The 19,176-nt window shown below is 47.6% G+C and overlaps 1 protein-coding gene across 3 annotated transcripts in view; it reads left to right on the plus strand.

Moving 5' to 3' along the window:
- The window catches only part of COL28A1 (collagen type XXVIII alpha 1 chain), a 1,696,952-nt gene that overhangs the window by 877,252 nt on the left and 800,524 nt on the right, over positions 1-19,176 (plus strand). For all 3 annotated transcript variants that reach the window (XM_069648530.1, XM_069648529.1, XM_069648528.1), the window contains exon 21: positions 19,013-19,084. In XM_069648530.1, the coding sequence (XP_069504631.1) occupies positions 19,013-19,084 (72 nt within the window). The remainder of the gene's footprint in view (positions 1-19,012; positions 19,085-19,176) is intronic.

Consider the following 19,176-nt stretch of genomic DNA (forward strand, 5'->3'; position numbering starts at 1 on the left):
TGCACGCGCTGGTGCCAATGGACAAAAGAGGCCCTCTTCAAGGATATCAGGCAGTTCAGAAAGGTGAATGAAGCGATGCAGAACAAGTCCCCACTACTCAAGCAAGGCCTCCACTTGTGGGCAGATGCAGAGTGAGAGTGCCGGATAGAGTTGCTATTTCACAACAGCGGTAGAAAAGAAACGGGATCCTGCGCGAGGGGCAACCGGTTGGGGTATGGACTACTCACCGGTCCCCGACGCAGGCAGACCCAGACTTCTCCAGTTCAGTTCACGTTGCTGGCCCGTTCCGCTGCGATGATCAGGACATCTCGACACTGTGTAGATTCTGCATAGCAGGATGCAGGGTCGAGGGTGTCCCAAATGCAGCGGACGTGCACAGGTTGTTACCACAGCAGGGTATCACGGCAACCGCATTTACTCTGGTCCGGGTGCACTCGTCTCACTTTAGACCTGGGAATGCCAAGTGTACGAATTCGGTGTGAGGGTGCCGTGGACGCAGAGCAAGCAGTAGACCAAGCTTCGAAGGCTTCCCTGAAACGGCGGTGGTGACAGAGCAAAGCGTCCTGCGTAAGCTGGTCAGCCCACTGGTTGGCCCAGGGACACTTCCGAAGAGGCTTACTTGCAGGGTTTGATGAAGGTGCCGGGAATAGTTGATCCCACTATTCCAATGGGTCGAAGCGCCTTTGCAGACCTTCTAGGACGATCAGATGCAGAGGGGTCTCGCAGGACGACAGCAGTTCAGGGTGCCAAACCTTCAGCGCGTCACCAGCGGTTCCTTGACTCAGCTTCTTGTTGCAGGATACTTGGCTCCTTATCCCTTGTTCGGTGTGAACTCAGGAGATCGACATGGTAGTGGTGTTTCCAGCCTTCTCTTATCCAAAGTTCCCTTCACGCCAAAACGGAGAGGACCCAATGGGAGATCTGCTCACAAACACTCACACCATACGTGGACCTATCATGGACCACGGTGGTCCCAGGCATTCAGGACACTCTAGAGTCTCTGGCACCCAGGATGTGTATTGGGACAAGACATCCCAGCCCACATCCTGGAGGCACACACAAGGCATGCAGAAGCCTGCGAAAGCGTTTGTGTTTTGAGGGAAAGTGCATGACCAAATAAGGACTGCCCCGGGTCGGCTCGACCTGGGGGAAGGTGAAGGGGCAAGACTGTCAGCGGACAGGACAAAGAACCTCGTGGCATGGCCATTTTGGGAGCCAGGCCACCTATTCGTGCCAAACGCGGTAAGTGTGGATACATGGCAAAAAAGGGTTCAAAACACAGAGAGAAACGATAGCTGCAACAGTCCCGTCCGTGACACACTTGCACAGTTCATAGTAAGTCCAGCGAGAGTTTCTAGGGCCTTTGGAATGACTAGAGACCCAAGAGCGCGGTAATGTAAGTTACGGTGCACTCTTGTTTCATGTTGCACAAAAGCTGCAACATGAGGAAAGGACTAAGGGAAACGAAGTCTCCCAGTACTGACTGTCTTAAGGGCATGTCAGTTTCCCCATAGGAATTGAGCGAAAGCCCAGAGGAGTGCTGCGGAAGGCTGCACTTCTCTGGCAAAGTCTAGATCAGGGTGTAAAATAACAGCAAAAAGTTTGGGGGTTGCCACATGGAGGGAAAATTACATACAATTATTAAATCTTTCCTAACAGGCATTTGTTATAGGTACAACAGCAGCATGCCGCCGGTGGTTAGCTGCGACAAAGCGTGTCTTGGATGATGTATAACAAAGTAAAAACAATAGACCAACATTAACATAAACCTTTAACAATAATAGTAATTGTCTCCATGTGATTTGATGAGCAGTTCAGAGTGGGAGGAGCATAGAAGCGTAGAGCAGGAGGGGCAAGGGAAAGGCTGGGCAGGGCGAGGAATGTGGAAGTGGGGGTCAGGTTCTGGTTCAGGCAGTAGCATGCTTAGGTACCATTGGGGGTAGTGAGTTCAGGCAATATAGAAGTAAATCATTCAGTGAGGTTTCTCATCATCAGAGGGGTGGAACATTGTCCACATCAGGGCTTTCCAAGCATCTAGTGCCTGACTCGCATCTTCAGGGGATTAAGCAAGTTAAAGTAAGTTCCCAAGAGGCATTCACTGGGGATCCATTCGTATCTGGACATACCTGCCCTCCTGCAGGTTTGCTCCACCCTGGTCCAAAGCCGCCGGACCTTGGTGCATTCCCAGAACATGTGTAGGAGATCTGCCTTGTCGCTGCTGCACCAGGGGCAGTTATGGTGAGGTTGTTTGTTGAAGTTCACCATTCTATATGGAGTTAGGTAGGTGCGGTATAGCACATTCAATTGGATTAATCTAAACCTGGAATTCCTGGATACCTCTTTGGGGAATGCCAGGGCTCTTTCCCATTCCTTGTCGGTCATTTCACTCCCCAGTTCCTTGTCCCACTTAGATTTCAGGTCGGAGTTGTGGGGATTAGGCCTGTCCATTAAATGGATGTATATTTGGGACACCGGTTTCCAGCCCTCGCCCAGGTTTTACAATAGTGTTACAAAGGGGTTGGCCTTGGGTTCCTCAGGCCATGAATCCCATTTGGCTCGTGCCAGTTTGCGAATCCTCTGATACCACAGGAATTGGTCGCTGGGTATGCCATCTTCGAGCCTTCCCTGTATAAATCTCCCCATGTGTAGACCCCTTTCCTTTCCCAGTGTCTGATAGTCGCTAAGTCGACATTGGTCTTACATAGGTCTGAGATCAACGGTATATCTGGGGCGTATGTGTGTCCCAAGTAAAGGAGTGTCTTTGCGCTGTGCCATATTTGTCTTCCCAGGGTGACCAGTAAGGGTGCTTCACTCAGAAGGTGTTGGGGTGCCCAGATGAGTTCCTTCAGCCGCACTGGGGCAATTGGAAGCTGTAGTGATGCAGTTTCGGAAGTGGCTTCATCAGCTAACCATTTGGCTATGAAGCTGAGCTGGGCTGCCAAGTAGCATTTCTCTAGGTCAGGGAGTTGAATTCTGCCCTGTCTGTACGGGAGAATTAGTGTGGTAGCTCCATCCTGTGTCAGCCTTTACCCCATCGGAAATCCCTGAATATCGTTTCGAGTAGGCGAAAGAAGGGGGCTTTAATATAGCAATGTACGTTTTGGAATCCATAGAGGAACCTGGGGAGGACAATCATTTTAATGATGGACACTCTACCCATCATAGACAGGGGGAGCTTAGACCAAAAACCTATCGATTTGCGTAGAGGGGGTAGCAGCGTCAAGGTATTATTCTTGTGTATTAGCTCAGGAGTATGCATTATGTTGACTCCGAGGTAGCGGAATGTGGTCAGTTGCCATTGTACGCCAAATGGGGGTAGCTCTTCAATGTATTTGTTTCTGAGGTCCGCCAGTGGGAAGAGGCAGGATTTACGTCTGCTGAACTGTATTCCAGAAACTTTGGTATAATTGTCCAGAGCCTCTAGCATAGTCGGCACTTTCAGGTGTGGGTCCCTAACATATAGGAGGACATTGTCTGCGTATAGGGAGATTATGTGGTTTACCCTGCCGAATTGTATGCCTGCATCAAAGAATTGTTTTCTGAAATAGATGCCAATAGGTTCTAGTCCAAGTATATAGAGCATGGGGGAAAGTGGGCAGCCTTGCCTGGTGCCCCTGTGTATGTCCCACGCCGTAGAAATGAGCCTCCCGGGTTTTCACTTGTGTCTTTGGTTTGGTGTAAAGCACTTCAACCCATCTAATAAATATCTCCCCGAAGCCGAAACCTCTAAGGACCGCTAGCAGCCATTCCCAGTAGATGGAATCGAATTTCTTAATAGCATCTAAGGATAACAGTGCATAGGAACCTCCGTTTTGTTTGGCCTGGGACATAACATGCTGGAGCCTGCGAAGGTTAGCAGTGGTGTTGCGGAATGGCACAAAGCCGTTTTGGTCTGTGTGTACTATCCCTCCTATCAGCCTAGAGAGCCTTCTGGCTAGGATCATGGTCAGTATTTTAATGTCATAGTTGAGCATTGCGAGTGGACGATAGGAGTCACAATCGTCCTCAGGTTTGTTGGGTTTAAGCATCAGGACCACCAGTGTCTCGCTCATGCTCTCGGGCAGAATCCCCAAATCATATGCCTCTTGAAAGACCTTGTGCAATAATGGGGTTAGATTTGGTTCGTAGGCCTTATAAAATTCCAGACGTAGCCCATCGCTGCCCGGAGCCTTACATGTGGCCAGGGATTTAATTGTCTCAGATATGTCTTCTATGGGGATGTCTGCATCTAGGGCTTCGCTGTGTGCGGGTGATAACCGGGGCAGCCCTATCTCCTCCAGTGTGTCTGAGATCTTGTCGGGGGGCACCTGGGCATCAGGTGAGTATAGTTGAGCATAAAATTGTTTAAAGGTGTCATTAATGCTTTGCTGGGTCTAGTGCAGTGCACCCTTTTCACTTTTCAGGGCCATGGTTAGATGCCTGGGGCGTTTTTTTTGCATAACCAGGCTAGGAGGAGGCTAGGCTTGTTTACCTCGGTGTGCACCCTAATGGTTCTAGTGGTGTAGTCAAACTTGGCTAGCCTGCCCCAGGCTTCCTTGCATTCAGTTCTGATCTACTTGAGTTTATCTTCATCCCGCTGGGTGCCTTGGGTGTTGGATTCTAGCTTCTCAATCTCATTTTCCTGTTGTTCTAGTTCAGCTCGTAATTGTCTCCTGATGCCACCAGCTTGTGCTATAATTTCTCCCCGCATTACCACTTTCAGGGCGTCCCATATTGTGCTCAGGTGGTCTACACTGCCCATGTTCTCTTCAATATAGTTCTCTAGGGAGTCCCTGAGCTTGTCTCTGAATACCGGGTCTTTCAATGCTTCCGTGGGCATTCTCCATGTCGGTATTGGGGATCTGGGTCCAGTAATGTTCCACTCTACCATTAGGGGTGAGTGGTTGGAGATGGTTCGACCCAGGTATTGTGCCACATCCATCTGGGGTAGGTGTTCCCTGCCAGTGAAAACGTAATCAATCCTGGTGTGGAGGTTATGTGGGGATGAAAAAAAGGAATAGCTTCTTTCGTCTGGGTGTAGCTCCCGCCAGATGTCCATTAGGTCTAGGCGGTTTAGCATGGTATTCAGTGCCGTAGTGGGCGCTGTTGGGCCACTGAGGAGGGGTGTGGATCTGTCAAGCTCCAGGTTTCTCACACAATTAAAATCACCCCCCCAGATAAAAAATCCATTCCTATGTTGTGTGACCTTGGCGTACATTAGGTTTAGGTGGGCTGGTATATTGTTGTTGGGGAGGTATGAGTTCACAATGCATACTTCGGTTTGTTCAATATGACCCCATAGTATCACATACCTTCTTTCTGGATCTGACTCAGTCTTGGTTAGTTGGAAGGGGAGTTGAGGGCTGATCCATGTGAACACCCCTCTGGCATATTTGGACTAGGTGGCCTCAAACCCCTGCCCACCCCAGTGCCCTTGTAACGTTGCAGTAGATTCCTTTGTAAGATGGGTTTCCTGTAATATGGCTATTCCGATCTTCTTCCTGTGCAGGTAGGATTTAATCCTATTTCTACGAAGGTTGGTGCCCAGCCCCCTCACATTCCAGGTTAACACTTTGATGCATGTTGCCACAATAATTTTGGAAAGAGGTCCAGTGTTCCTTTCACATTGTCATTCTCGCCTTTCGTGGTGGTCGGGGTGTGTGGTCGTCTCACCCCTGGGTCGCCTGGTTCCAGATTGCCCACTTCTCTCCCTTGCGACCTCGCCAAAGGTGCTGCATCATTTCTTGGAGACTTTTCAACTGTTTCAACTTTCATTTCAACTAATGAGTTAACAAACTTTAACAACATTTAATTGCCCCCAGCAGTTGCTTTGGAAAGGCAACGCTCGGGGGCTCCCACACCTCGTAGGCCTATTCAGGTCGTTTGACGTGGGTGTAGTGCTGGCAACAGTCCCGCACAAATTCCAGTGGGGTGGGTTGTGGTAGTTATCATGTGTGGTCGGGTGAGCTCCCGTCCGTGGTGGCAAAACTTATAGTTGCGGTGGTAGGCGGTCTTCTGAGTCCAGTGCCATGATGTCGTGTTTTACAGTTGCTCGTTTTGTGGGGTCAATGGTCTGCACTTAACCCTTAAGTTCGTGTGACGAGCTCGTCATCTTCGGCCAAGTTATTGTGCTCTAGCCACATGTTGGCTGCAGCTGGGGTTTCCAAGAATATCGTTTTTCCCTTGTAGAGCACCTTGAGGGATGATGGGTATAGTAACATATATTTAAGATTGAGTTTCTGCAGCCTAGCTTTCACCGGTACAAATGAGTTTCTTGCACGTTGCATATTAGGTGTATAGTCAGGGTATATGACGATCTTGGAGTCGTTCCGTTTAATCTTACCTCCTTCTCTCGAGAACTTAAGTATTGTCTCTCTGTCTCGAAATTTTAGGATTTTTGCAATCATTGGGCGTAGGTATGATCCCGGTGGGGGCCTTTTTTGTAGAGATCTGTGGGCTCTCTCCACTGAGAATCCCTGTGAGAGTTTGCCAGCTCCAATTTCCTGTAGTATCATGGATTCCACATATTCGGTCGGGTTTGATCCTTCCATGTCTTCTGGAATTCCTAGTATGAGTATATTGTTGAGATGGGCCCTCCCCTCCGCCTCCTCTGATCTTACTTGCAGTCGTGCGACCTGTTTTTCAAGTTCTTGGACCCTAGCTTTTAGATCTGAGGTAGTCTCTGCGGTGTCTTGTAGGCTTGCTTCCGCCGTGGTCACTCTGCATCCTGGCGCATTAACTGCATGTCAGATTTGACCTTGTCTATTTTAGTGTCAATGAACGTTCTGAGCGCAGCGATGGCCTGCAGTACTTCCGCATCCTTAGGATAATCATCGGATGGGGGTGACTCTGACCGTGTATTGGTCTCGTGATGCGGTTGCTGCTTGGGTATGGCCACTGTGAAGGAGTCCATTATTGTTTGCTTGGGTTTATTCCTAGTGGAGGACATCCCACCGCGTCTCACTTGGGTCACTTCTGCAGCGTCTACTTGGAGTGGTATTGTTGTGTCATAGTGCAAGCCGGGTTGTGGGGCAGACCTCCACACCTGTGGGGTGATGCAATCGCCAAATTCCTAGTCAGTCGTGACTGTGAATTAGTTAGTGCTTTAGTAGGGCGGGAGCAGGGTAACAGGGCTCTTTTATTGTGGTGGTCGGCATCTCAAGGAGCAATTGATTCGGATGGGTAGCTTAAGGAGACGACTTTGAGTGGTGCGGGTGTTGAGGGCAGCCCCAGCAGCCCAAAGATGGCTCTCCTATTGGCAGGCGGGGGCACACCAACGCGTTACGAGTGATTCAGCTAGAGCTGGGCGAGGTGAACCATCCACGCCTTCACGCTTCATCAGCTAGCTTCTCAGGGCAGTGGGTGTCACCCCTGGTTCCAGGGTGGGGGAGCGCCGAGAGCCGGAGGTGCAGGGACCCTCTGTGTAGTATCCTCGGTTTAGGGCTTAAGGTCGGGAAGGAGGTGGGAGCCCAAGGCTGGGATTGGCACCCAGAAGCTTAGGAGTATTGGTTAGGCCGGGGTGGCCCCCAACAGGTGTGCCCTTGTGTTCAGCTCCAGTGTTGCTGGTGTCTGTTAGGTGGAGTGTAGCGGAGCTGGCAAGGCCAGGCTGGGAACGCCGAGTCAGGCCTGTCTGCCCCGATCTAAGAGTTTGTGCAGGGTTTGGGGTTCACCGCAGGGGCCAGCGTACCTTAATGGGAGCTCTGGTTCTAGGCATCCCGCAGTTGCTGCTTAAGTCACGCTTTGCGTGTGCAGGATGTGGCCTGAGTGTCCGGTGGCTCGGATGTTCCTGTCTCCGTTGATTCAGCCCTAGGATATAGCAGGAAGGGGTCGGCTTACAGCGTGTACGGTCTCAGTGTTAACCATACTCACTTTGGCAGACGTTCGGTCTCCGGAGCTCGGGAGGGGCCCTTCTGATTTCTGCCCCCATATGGAATTCCTCCCATTACGTTACCACTTTCTGGAATACGCGTTCAAGAGGGCAATCCGATCGTGCTGTAGGGGATCGTTTCGCGCACGATTGTGCTCCGTGTCGGGACTCTGGTCACCTCCCCTACGCTGCTGGTTTGGTACCAGGTCGATCTCTTGAGGTGTGGCATAGCCCTCGTGTGATCAGTCTTTAGGGGCCTGACTTCGCCAGTCGGGCGGCGGGGCCCTGTTGCTTCCTGGGTCTGGGCTGGGTGGTTCTGTGGGTTATATGGCCACCCTCCACGCCCCTCTTCTTGTGGGTGCTCAGCGGCCGTGTCTCCCTTCCAACACGTACCCAGCAGCCAGCGCCTCACAGTGTCTTCTCGGGCTGCAGCACTGCGTTTATCAGGGTTCAGCGGGTCGTGGGTCCTGCAGCATCGCCCGCAGCATAACGGGTCCTCCGAGTGTTCAGTGCCCAGCCATTCCTTCAGCAACGCACTCGGGTAGCGCAAGGCGACCTCCCCTCATGAGCCAGATCCACCTGTCCTCTCGTAGGGTCCGCTCGCCTGCTTGTGACGCACAGGTCGCTTCAGTGCACACGGGTCAGTGCGGCGCCAATTCCCTGAGCCCCCTGCGCACCAGCGGGTCAGGCGCCGGGTGTCCAGAGGCCTCCGCTCCGACACCAGATGCTGCCGCTGCCCCCCGTGCCCCAGGGACACACCCTCTCCAGAAGGGCCAGCTCCCCCGAACGCTTGTAGGCACAGCAGGGCAGCCCAGCGCGCACAGTTCCTCCTCCTGTCCGGGATCAGGTCTCGGCTCAGTCTGCCATCTTTGTGCAGCAGGGCCGTTCTTTTCAGCCTTCCGATGTGCCTCTAAAATGCTCCGATTTTTGTCAGGATCTCTCTCAGAGGTGGCAGGATCGCTTCATGCGCCTAGCGATGTGTTTGCATTGGCAGTATTTGATAATAAGCCGCACTTTAACAGGTTCTGCTTTAGGATCACGACGGGAGCTCCGTCCAAAGACTGCCACACTCCAGGGGCTCAAGCCACGCCCCTAGAGGGAGAACATTAAAATAGGATAGGCAATTTTTTCTGACTACTCACGACTACACCACAGCGACCACCTTGCATAAGATAAACACACAGGATATTTCCTATCTCATTGAGGAGAAGAACATCCCAGAATTGTTTGGAGGGAAGCAGGATATTGTATTCAGAGGCTATAATGGAACATCCCTTCTTTTTGCATTGAGAAAATGGTAATTGCAGAAAAAATGCTTAGAATTCTCTGGTGGCAATAGGAGACTATATTCAGTGCATTTATCTCAGTGTGCATTTTTTGTGAAATAGTAGCTACCAGTGGCTGAGGGAGTCACAGTCCTTGCAGTCAACTCTCAGCCTGCTCTGTTTCAGCTACTGTGGAGTCTTTCTACAGTTTCATTCTACTACCTGTGTGGGTGGACCTACAAATGCCCTACCAACGCCGCGGAGCGGCTGCACAGCCAGTCGCTGAGGGAGTCGCAGTCCTTGCAGTCAACTCTCAGCATGCTCTGTTTCAGCTACTGTGGAGTCTTTCTACAGTTTCATTCTACTACCTGTGTGGGTGGACCTACAAATACCCCACCAAAGCTGCGGAAAGAAAGGAAAATGGAAACATCCACCTCACACTAGGAGGCCACCCAAACCACAAATCACTGCTTTGGAAGATGAGGGGGAAAAAAGATGCCTTAGGAGCTCCAGACCCCCCAGCTCATCACATGAGCTAGCGTGCACCCCTCTGCCCAGCAGATTGTTACTACAATCCACTCCAACTACAGAGGCAGAACAGCGGGCGCTGAAAGACCTAGGGGAATCATGCATTCACCTACCGCCTCAGTTCAGCCCAGGTGGTGCCAAAAACGATGCCAACACTACTACCAGGCCGAAACTGACACCACGCCTGGCGAGCCAAACAGGCGTCACGCCTTGCGCGACAACAGAAGAGCCCACCTTGCAGAAAACTGGGTCTTCAGATCCAGAAAAATCACTATAACTATTAGCCAGAACCCCAACTGCCCCTGCCCCACCCTGGAATCCCCCACTGCCGGCCAGAGGGCGGACAGTGAGGAAGCTCGTGGAGGCTGGGCTCACAGACAAGCTAAGCGGAGCCACGCCTTGCCAACTCGACGATTCCTCCCAGGCAGCAGCGCGCGATTTGGCTCCACATCCAACATCGCCTTTTCGCCCCAGACTGAGGCGCTGGGGAGTGCGGATTGTGACGGGGAGCACTCGGCCCAGCCTCACTCGGCCCTGGAGATGCGGACGCCGACTGCACTGATCCACACGGTACCCCGAGGCCAGGTGACCACAAACGCGATGATCCATGCAACTGAGGAGGGGCGCCCTCTGGTGGACACTGCAGAAACTACAGACGAGGCGGCAGCACAACAACAAATTGGCCGGTCACCGAGAGAAAGCAGAAGCAGTGCGAAGAAAGACCTGATGCTCGAAGAGCTTAACCGCCTCCTCCACAGCACCAAACAAAAAATCCAAAACAAAACATACAGTACAAATGACAAAATCTACTGCGAAGAAAGTGCCTACTAAAAAGAATTAAAAAATAAAGACAAAACCCACAGATAAGCAGAAAGCTGCAGAAAACAACGCAGGACACACTGACTTGGATAAGAGCAAAGATCCACCACACGTGGACACAAAAAAAAAAAAACACACAAAAAGAATACCTAAAAAAACACTTGCAAAGAATGCCCAAAACCACTCCCTAAGAGACTTCTTCAAACGCCTAGGCAAACGGAAACATGACCCTTCCGACGCCGAGATTCTGGAGGCAATCCAGGACTTAGCTCTGGTCTCCAAAGTGAGGAAAATTGGAATCAACAAAACCAAATGCGCATCCAACCCTCACGACAGCGAACAGCGGCTGGAAAGCAACAACAGAGGAGCCAAGCTCACTCCAAGCAGCTAATCTGGAAGCCAGCAGGGGGGTGACGCCTCCCTAAAATAGCTTTGTTGCCACAACCCAGCTCTCAAAAATCAATTTAGCCAACGATTCACTGCTGCTTACCCTTCGGACCGGCAGCCCAGGACTGATCCAGCTAAACGCCTCTTCAATAACCCCTCAACCATCATCGACTCCTATACAGGGGAAAGAGACACCCGGCAAAGATCCAGAAATTGAGATCCTAAATTCTGTAATAAACACAAACCTTCCAATGAGCTCGCCAGACCTGAAGGGAACCAGTGAGAACATAGACCAACTCCTGAACCCTGAGAAAAATTGCCTACCTAACGTCATGCCTCAAAACCAAACAAAAGATGCTCTCTGAATAACCAATCCCCTTCTCACCAAGTGATACAAGATTCTTTTCTCTATACGCCAGCTAAAAACAGGAGATGAAGCGATGCTGTATCCTACACCCAAGAAACGCTCACCAAAAAACCAGACATGCTAAGAATCATGTCGGTTATAACCATCGCACTCTCTCCTTTCTGCAAACTATATGAATCATTGAACAAGACCCTAAAAGATCAAACAACTCTGTCTGCCATGATGCATATAAAATTGATTTACCTAGAGGGCTACGTCACAGCCATGAAAAAAACAACTCCGACCCAGAACAAAGAAACAGAAGGGAGCTGGACTCAGAAGAAACCTCCTGATTCAACAAAGCCAGGCGACTATCTATTAACACCCAAACAACTAAAAACTGCAGAAACCCAAACTTCGGATACCTACCAAAAAGAATCAGAGCCTGAGAGCTCCTCTTCAAAATTAAAATTGAGTCAGGGCCACAACTTCAATTTATTCAACTGTAATCTGGGAAGAGGCATGGATCGAGTAAATGCCAACCCAGAGCCCTTCATCTTCAACTCGAGTTTAACGCGGTCAGAGGCACCATCGGACGCAACAGCCGTGGCCACAGAACGATTCCCAGTAGAAAATAGGCCCCAAACAAACAAGAAAGGAGGAACAAACAATGAAAAACTGTTAAAACTGAGAGCCCCCTTGAGCTCAAACAAAAGATCACCAATAGATCTAAGCATATCCGCATCTCGGGATAAAGATCAGCTCTTTAATTTTCCAACTACGTGCCAATCTATCTCAGTCAAGAGAAAAGGGAACTCGATTCACACACCTTTGAATCAGCAGACACCAAGATCACCAATCACAGTGGAAGACTTCTTAAAGGACGATGCCTTGATGAATATTACTCAACATTTAGATTCAGAAACTGAAAAAAACAAAAAACAAAACGAGGGCGCACCGACCAAAACAACTTTGAAGAGAGAAAAACAGACAGACCAAACGCACGAAAGAAGAAGCTCGACTCCTTTGCGCACGTGCACAGCAAGAAGTCAGAGGAACCACAACTTGAAAACACCAAGACCAAGGCGACCCAAAGAAAACTTCCATCATAACTCAACACATTCAACTAACCAAAAGCAAAGTGCCTACGAAAAAAGAAAAAAAAACACAGGATAGGACTCTGCGATCTCCAACAAAAACATCACATACTCAAGTACATGAAAGCAAGGGAGCCCACGAGAAAAACAAACAAACCACAGGACAAGACAGAACAATCGGACTTAAGAGAGAGAACAAAGTACTTACGAGTACCCGAATACAAGAACAGAAAAAATAACCAGACGACTATACTTAAACTGGAACAAACAACATGGAACAAGGATCACATTATGCTAAACAGAGGAACGAAACTACAAACTTTTAGAAAGTGCAAGGCGCTAAAAGACCTGAGATCGGATGACTTCATCCTGGTTGAGCCTTACCACAAAAATGAGAAAGCAAAGTCCTTCCTGCACATAGGAGCGTCTGCACCAAGCTTTTCTATCAAAGAAGCCCAGGACGACCTGCTACATAATGGCTTTCAGCTGACAAACCTGTCAAACATAAATGGCCAGGAACATCGGCTGCTGGAGAAAACAATAAAAACACCCGATAGACCACACTATACATCCAGAACAGAGCGTTTATACAAAAACAACAGGCTGCCTCACTCGACGGCCCAAGAAACTCACAACAACTCATCAAAACAATTTACTTCGAAACAATCGAGCTCAACATCAGGACTCAACCCAGAGACAAGTCATGAAAAACTTAAGCGATCAGCTTTCACCGAGCGCCGTTAAGTCACGTAGTCCACCAAGAGAATCTAAGTCCTCAAAGAACCAGGGACACTGAAATGGACTCGAACAGCAAAGTAACTCCACCAACCAAAATAACAAGAGCCGACAAACCAGCACAAATGAGGCAACTATGGACATGGCTGCCCAAAGCCTTACGAACAACTATGAAGAAATAGCAATCCGTAGCCCACGAAGTGGGGCCAACCAAGAACATTACAGCAGACTCAACTGAAATCGAAGAGATCGGTCTAAAAATTGGCTCGTGGAACACATGCGGGTTCCAACATTTCAAGAGACCCGGCGGAATCGATCTAGGCTAGTTCGACGTACTTGCCTTGCAAGAAACTTGGCTAACTGAAAAACGTTACCTGGATGGTTTTGATATTGAAATTGCACCGGCAGTGAAGAGCCGACTTCGCGCCCATCCTCAGGCATCATACTGGCAGTCCGCTCAGGGAGCGGAATTAGCTTATCAGAAACAACCGCAACTTCGAAACACCACTTAGCGTTTGTGTTAAATTGGATTAAACATGATGAGAAAAATGCTGAAAAAACAGAAGACCCAAATTGCCATCGTAGTTGTTTATTGGAATCCTCAAGTAATCTCGGACGCAAAGTTCCTGAGAATAATCGAAACAGAGATCGACAACATCTATGTCGAAAAACAAATTACACACATCATCATCTGTGGAGACCTAAATGCCAAATGCCAAGATAAAACTGCATCTGCTCCAAATAACACAGGAAAGAAACCAGCAGAACACAGGGGAGTGCAATGGACTGAATTGATGACCTCGCAAGGTTTCTAAAATGCAGCCCAAACCTTTCCAAACCCAAAAAGAATCCCGACATGGGAAAGAACAAGCCAAAAGGGAACAATCGATTATATATTTGCGTCCGAAGAAATGCAGAAGTTGATGACATCTTTCGAAGTCATCTGGACCATGGCAAGTGACCACAACCTTCTGTAAACCTCATGGAAATCCACAGGAGTGCAAAAGCTCTTGATGCCTCATAACGTTGAAAGCAATGCTCAAGGTAACCGACTCTGATTGACAGCAGAAAGAATGGACCAACTAATGTCGAAATACGACTGCAATAAATCAATCGTCGATTACCAACCACTTCTGAGCCCATATAAAGTCAAGATCAGAAGAAACTCTATGACCGGGCAGCTAAAAACCCATCAGTACGACAAACATGTGGTGATAAAACGAGCGGGAATAAGACGTCTCAAGAGGCATGCTAAGAACTCCACCTCAGAGGATCTCCACAATAAACTTGCCGCTGAAACTAGAAATACAAATCCTGGATTAAAAGTCATCGCGCAACATTGTATCAAAATGACACAGAAGAAATGCTGAAAAAAGGAGCAAGAAAAAATGCACGAGAATTCCGGAACTTGATGAAACTGCCGGGAGCAATAAGCAACAGCGCTCCAGTCAACAACATCAGCGAAGAAAAATGGCAGGAACACTTTGAATCCTTATTCCAGGAACCCGCTAAAATGGGAAATCCTTCACAGGACAAACCAGAAACATCGTGGGCAGACGTCTCAGACAAAGAGGACATCACAGAAATCATACGAAAACTTAAAACTTCCAGAGCCCCAGGACCTGATGGCATCACAAATGTGGACCTCAAAAACTTTCCAACTAATTGGGTTCCCTTTTTCAGCAGGGTTTTCAGCAACTGCTCAAAATCAAGGAAAATCCCAAGATCCTGGACAACAGCAACGGTCGTCCCTATTTACAAAAAAGGCGCCAGATCGGACCCGTGCAATTACAGGCCAATCGCCCTTCTGGATACGATTGGGAAAATCTACGGGATGCTACTGTTAAAGAAATTCCAAGAATGGGCAAAGACAGCACCTTGCGCCGACCCTTTCCAAGCCGGCTTCAGAAAAACCTCTACCACAACAGTGAACATCATGTTGCTCAGCATAATCAAATGCAAAATACTTGAAGGTACATCCAGAGTATTTCTTGCATTTATAGACCTAAAGCGAGCCTTTGACTTAGTGGACAGAGAAAAACTGTGGGACTTGGTGATACTGATAGGTGCTGGGGTTGTTTGAGAGAGAAGGGTACTATGCTACACATGTTATGGGATTGTGAAAAGGTAGTGGGGTTTTGGAAAGAAGTTTTGGATAGGGTTGATTTGGTGTGTGAGATTGCTTTTCCCAGAAACCCATTAGCGGTGATATTGAAATCTTGGAGTTGTGTGAGACATCTTGAATATCTGATGTTGTGTTGTATTAATAAAGTCTTTCTAGTTGCTGTCAGACTGATATTACGAGTCTGGAAGACTAGGAAAAAGCCATGTGGTTAGTTCAGTTGCAAATTCTTTCTTGTTTTGAGAAATTAAAATTGGGTAGATTATACAAAGAGGAAATTTACAATGAACAAAGGAGTAAATTCAATGAGTTTTACGACTGATGCTTTGTCAGAATATGCTATTTATTTATTTTTATTTTTTTGGGCAGTGGGTGGTGGGAGGGGAGGGTTGATGTTTGTGGTGTCTTTGATGTTGTATTTTTGTTAGTTAAGTGTAAAAGTGCTGTTTAGGATAATTGGTTAGTGGTGAATTGGCAATTAAGGTTTGTAGAGTTTTTTTTTCTCACTGTATTTGCCTTGATTTAGTTATCACATTGATATTTTGTTATGCTCTATTTGTTCCATTTTTGATTGCCAGTTCTGAATTGTACTTATTTTTGAATAACTTAAATAAAGAGTTAAAAAAAAAAAATTAAACAAAAAACTGTGGACGAAACTTAAAACCTGGAACTGTCCGGAAAACATTCTTGCACTGATAAAAGCCCTTCACAGTGCCACAACAATGAGGGTCAAACTGAACAAAAATGGGCCACTTTGAACAGAAATACCAACAAGCTGTGGAGTAAAACAAGGGTGCCCTGTGGCCCCGGCTCTATTCATAGCATTCATTGGTGACCTGAAAGACTCAGACCAAGCCGTCAGAGCCTTCCCTCCAAAAGTTGGAGTATATCCAGTGCCCCGACTGCTATTTGCGGACGATATAACATTGTTGGACCAAACCGAGATTGGCCTACAGAGGCAACTGACCAATCTGGAAGAGTACATCGACCAGGCCAACTTGGTGATAAACAAAGCTAAAACAAAGGTCCTGATCCTGGAACGGAACTTGAAAAATCAAAAACCTTCTATGGGAACTTAGAAAAAGTTCAAGTCGAAACAGTAACCAGTATCAGATATCTAGGAGCAATGATCGACAGCACAATCTCAGAAAAGAGCATGCAAATGGAACTCTGGAGAAAAACCAGCTCCCTGCCAACACAGGCCAGAGTCCTAGATAAGAAATGTGGCCGCTTCTCTCTGATTCCAATTTTACAAAGCAAAAGTGATCCCCGCCATAATATACTGTGCAGACGCCATGCCAACAATCCCGGATGAGATTTGGCTAAAAATTGAGGGTTTCTTTTGGAAATCAGTGCTGAATCTGCCAAAATCAACCCAGACAGCTGCTATTAGAAGAGAACTAGGTCTCATCTCTCTAAAAGCTACGGTTGAATTCAGCAGCATATCTCTATTCAGGAAAATAATTCTCCCAGACACCCTTCCTTTGTATAAACTCCTAGATACCAAAATCAAAGAAGGAAGATGTAAAATGATAACCAACTGGGCAACACAGAAAAGAACCCAGCTTGAGCAAATTGCGTGCATGGAAGACGACCTCATCATGAACCCGCTAAAAATAAAAAATAAAATAGCTGATATGGACTGGATCATCACCCAGAAAAGAGCAAATACAAACACACTCCTGGCACATTTGCCACCCTTCTCAATGAAACTAAACGAAACCATGCAGCTGCTTCGGAGATTTCCGAACAAGTCGATGAGACACACCTTCCTAAGAGCTCGCCTCAATCTGCTGCTCACAAACAAAATCCTTCACGTACGAGGCCAATCAAGCACCAAAACGTGCCTGGCTGTACAAAAAAATGGACCAAACGGAGTCAGTGCGACACCTGCTACTTGTATGCCCGCCCATCTCTCACAGCAGACAAACATACCTACGCCCAGTTGCTGCGACATACATCTTGATTGCAGAAGATGAATGGTGGCGACGATTGATGAGCGGCCAAAAATCATCCTGGACAATTGCTGCGATGAGGATCCTGCAAGCAGCATTAGCGGAATGCAGCAGGGCAAATTCAGACAATTTAGACAACGTTATCTCCACAGAACAATCGGAAACTTAACATCAGGAAAACACAACAAAGGAGCACAGAAGACAAAGGAAACCTTGTTAAATGAAGAATACTTGATATGTACAAGGGGGAAAAAAAAGAAATAGTAGCTGCTTGTGTATAAACTTTCTTAGAAGACCTTGAAGGTCAGGGAGTGCATTGGCTTTAACTGAGCAATCATTTTTGGTGACAAGCTTCAGTAGTAGGTGTGTAGAAAAGGCTTAGCATTCTTTGGATGAAGGCAGTCATTATATTCAGTGGTGGTAACTCAGTGTATTTGTGATGAGGCTACATTCTTATATTTATTTGGAAGAAATAGAATGAATTTGGTGGCTGTAACTGAGTGTGCCATCCTTTTGAGACGAGAGATATCAATTGCAGAGAATATGTCATTGAATTCTTTGGAGGCGGGAGGAGATTATATTCAATGCTGTAATTCTGTGTGCTGTTTCCGATGACTATGGAAAAGGGACCACTGTGAGTGCCAGCATGTCATTCATTAGGACCTAAATGTGCCAGATGAGGGGAGGCCTGGGGCTATATGGTGATTTACTTTCAACACAGCAGTTATGTGCATCAGGGATGCCAGAGTTGTGTGTCGTCAACTTAAGTCATCAATTATGTATTCAGCAGCAGCACCTGCAGTTACAAAGCATTCTGGTGTGCAAGATGAAGCAGTTCATGATCAGATATTGCATCCGGAAGAAGAGAGGTAGGAGGATGTTCAACCCACTCTCTGTGGGGCAGAAGGGGGGAGGGGCTAGAGACTGCATAGACTGAAAAGCCCTGAGAAACAGCGCACGTTGCAGGGGTGCAGGTGCAGGATATATGATGTCCCAGGTCTCACTGCCATGACACAGCCACCCACATGCGCTGATGATGAGCCTTAGAATAATTATGTGTTAAGGATGAGCAAGATAAAGGTGACCCATCCGAGTCCAAGTTGCAACACCGTAAAAGGACAATGCCGCCATTCCTCAGACAGGAGGGAAAGGCAAAGCTACTCTTCCACACGGTTTAATAATAGGAGATGGCGTTATCGTTTGTGCTACCACTGTTTTGTTCTTGAGGTCTGCTCTTACTATTTGGCAAATAATCCCTGGTCATTTTGTCAGTTCTCCTTATGAAACCAGCTCTCCAAAGTGAGCATTCCTGGTAACCCTGCCCTTCTAAATGAGCATAGCAGCCATTGAAAATGTGGGTTGGGGCACCGCCAAAGTTTGCCTAGCACTGAAACAATGAAGCACACAGATGGATCATTTTTAAAGCTAGTTCACACACCACGAGTCATTCAAATGTTCTGGGGCTACATTAGCTAATTATATGTTCCAGGGAGTTTTAACTGTGATCCTTTTGCTTATTCTGTGGTGGTAACTGCTTTATTTTGCTTTTCTGAAAATTATCAAGATCTAAACAGTTGCTTCAGAAAACACACTCTCAGTCCCAAGCCATCAATGGCAAGATGGCACATTTTTAGAACTAACCACCAGTTGTAATATTGTACTATTCCTATTAACCTCACATCCTTGCCAATCATTATATGTGGGCCTTCTTCTTTATTCATGCCAGTTCATATTAACTCTGAATTCAGTGATGCATTTTCCATAATCCATCACCATTTCAAATGCAGATTGTTCTTTCTTCCATCAATGGCAGGCGACTGAATAACTAATTCCGGATTATCTCCTTTAACTTGACTCTTAACTCCTTGACTGCCTTTCTCAATTATTTTGTGTGGTTTTTTTTTGTGGACAGGGTGATCAGGGTGAAAAAGGATCCCGGGGATTTGTTGGGCTACCAGGACCCCAAGGGCCCGCGGGGCCTAAGGTATGTCGCTTGCTTTTTAAACCTCTTTGTGTTTAACCATTGCAGCCTGAGAAAATGATCCTTTTCATATAAAAAGGTATTGTCTAATCATA

Source organism: Ambystoma mexicanum, chromosome 2q (assembly GCF_040938575.1).
Source record: "Ambystoma mexicanum isolate Mex_15411 chromosome 2q, UKY_AmexF1_1, whole genome shotgun sequence".
In the NCBI taxonomy this organism is placed as follows: domain Eukaryota; kingdom Metazoa; phylum Chordata; class Amphibia; order Caudata; family Ambystomatidae; genus Ambystoma; species Ambystoma mexicanum.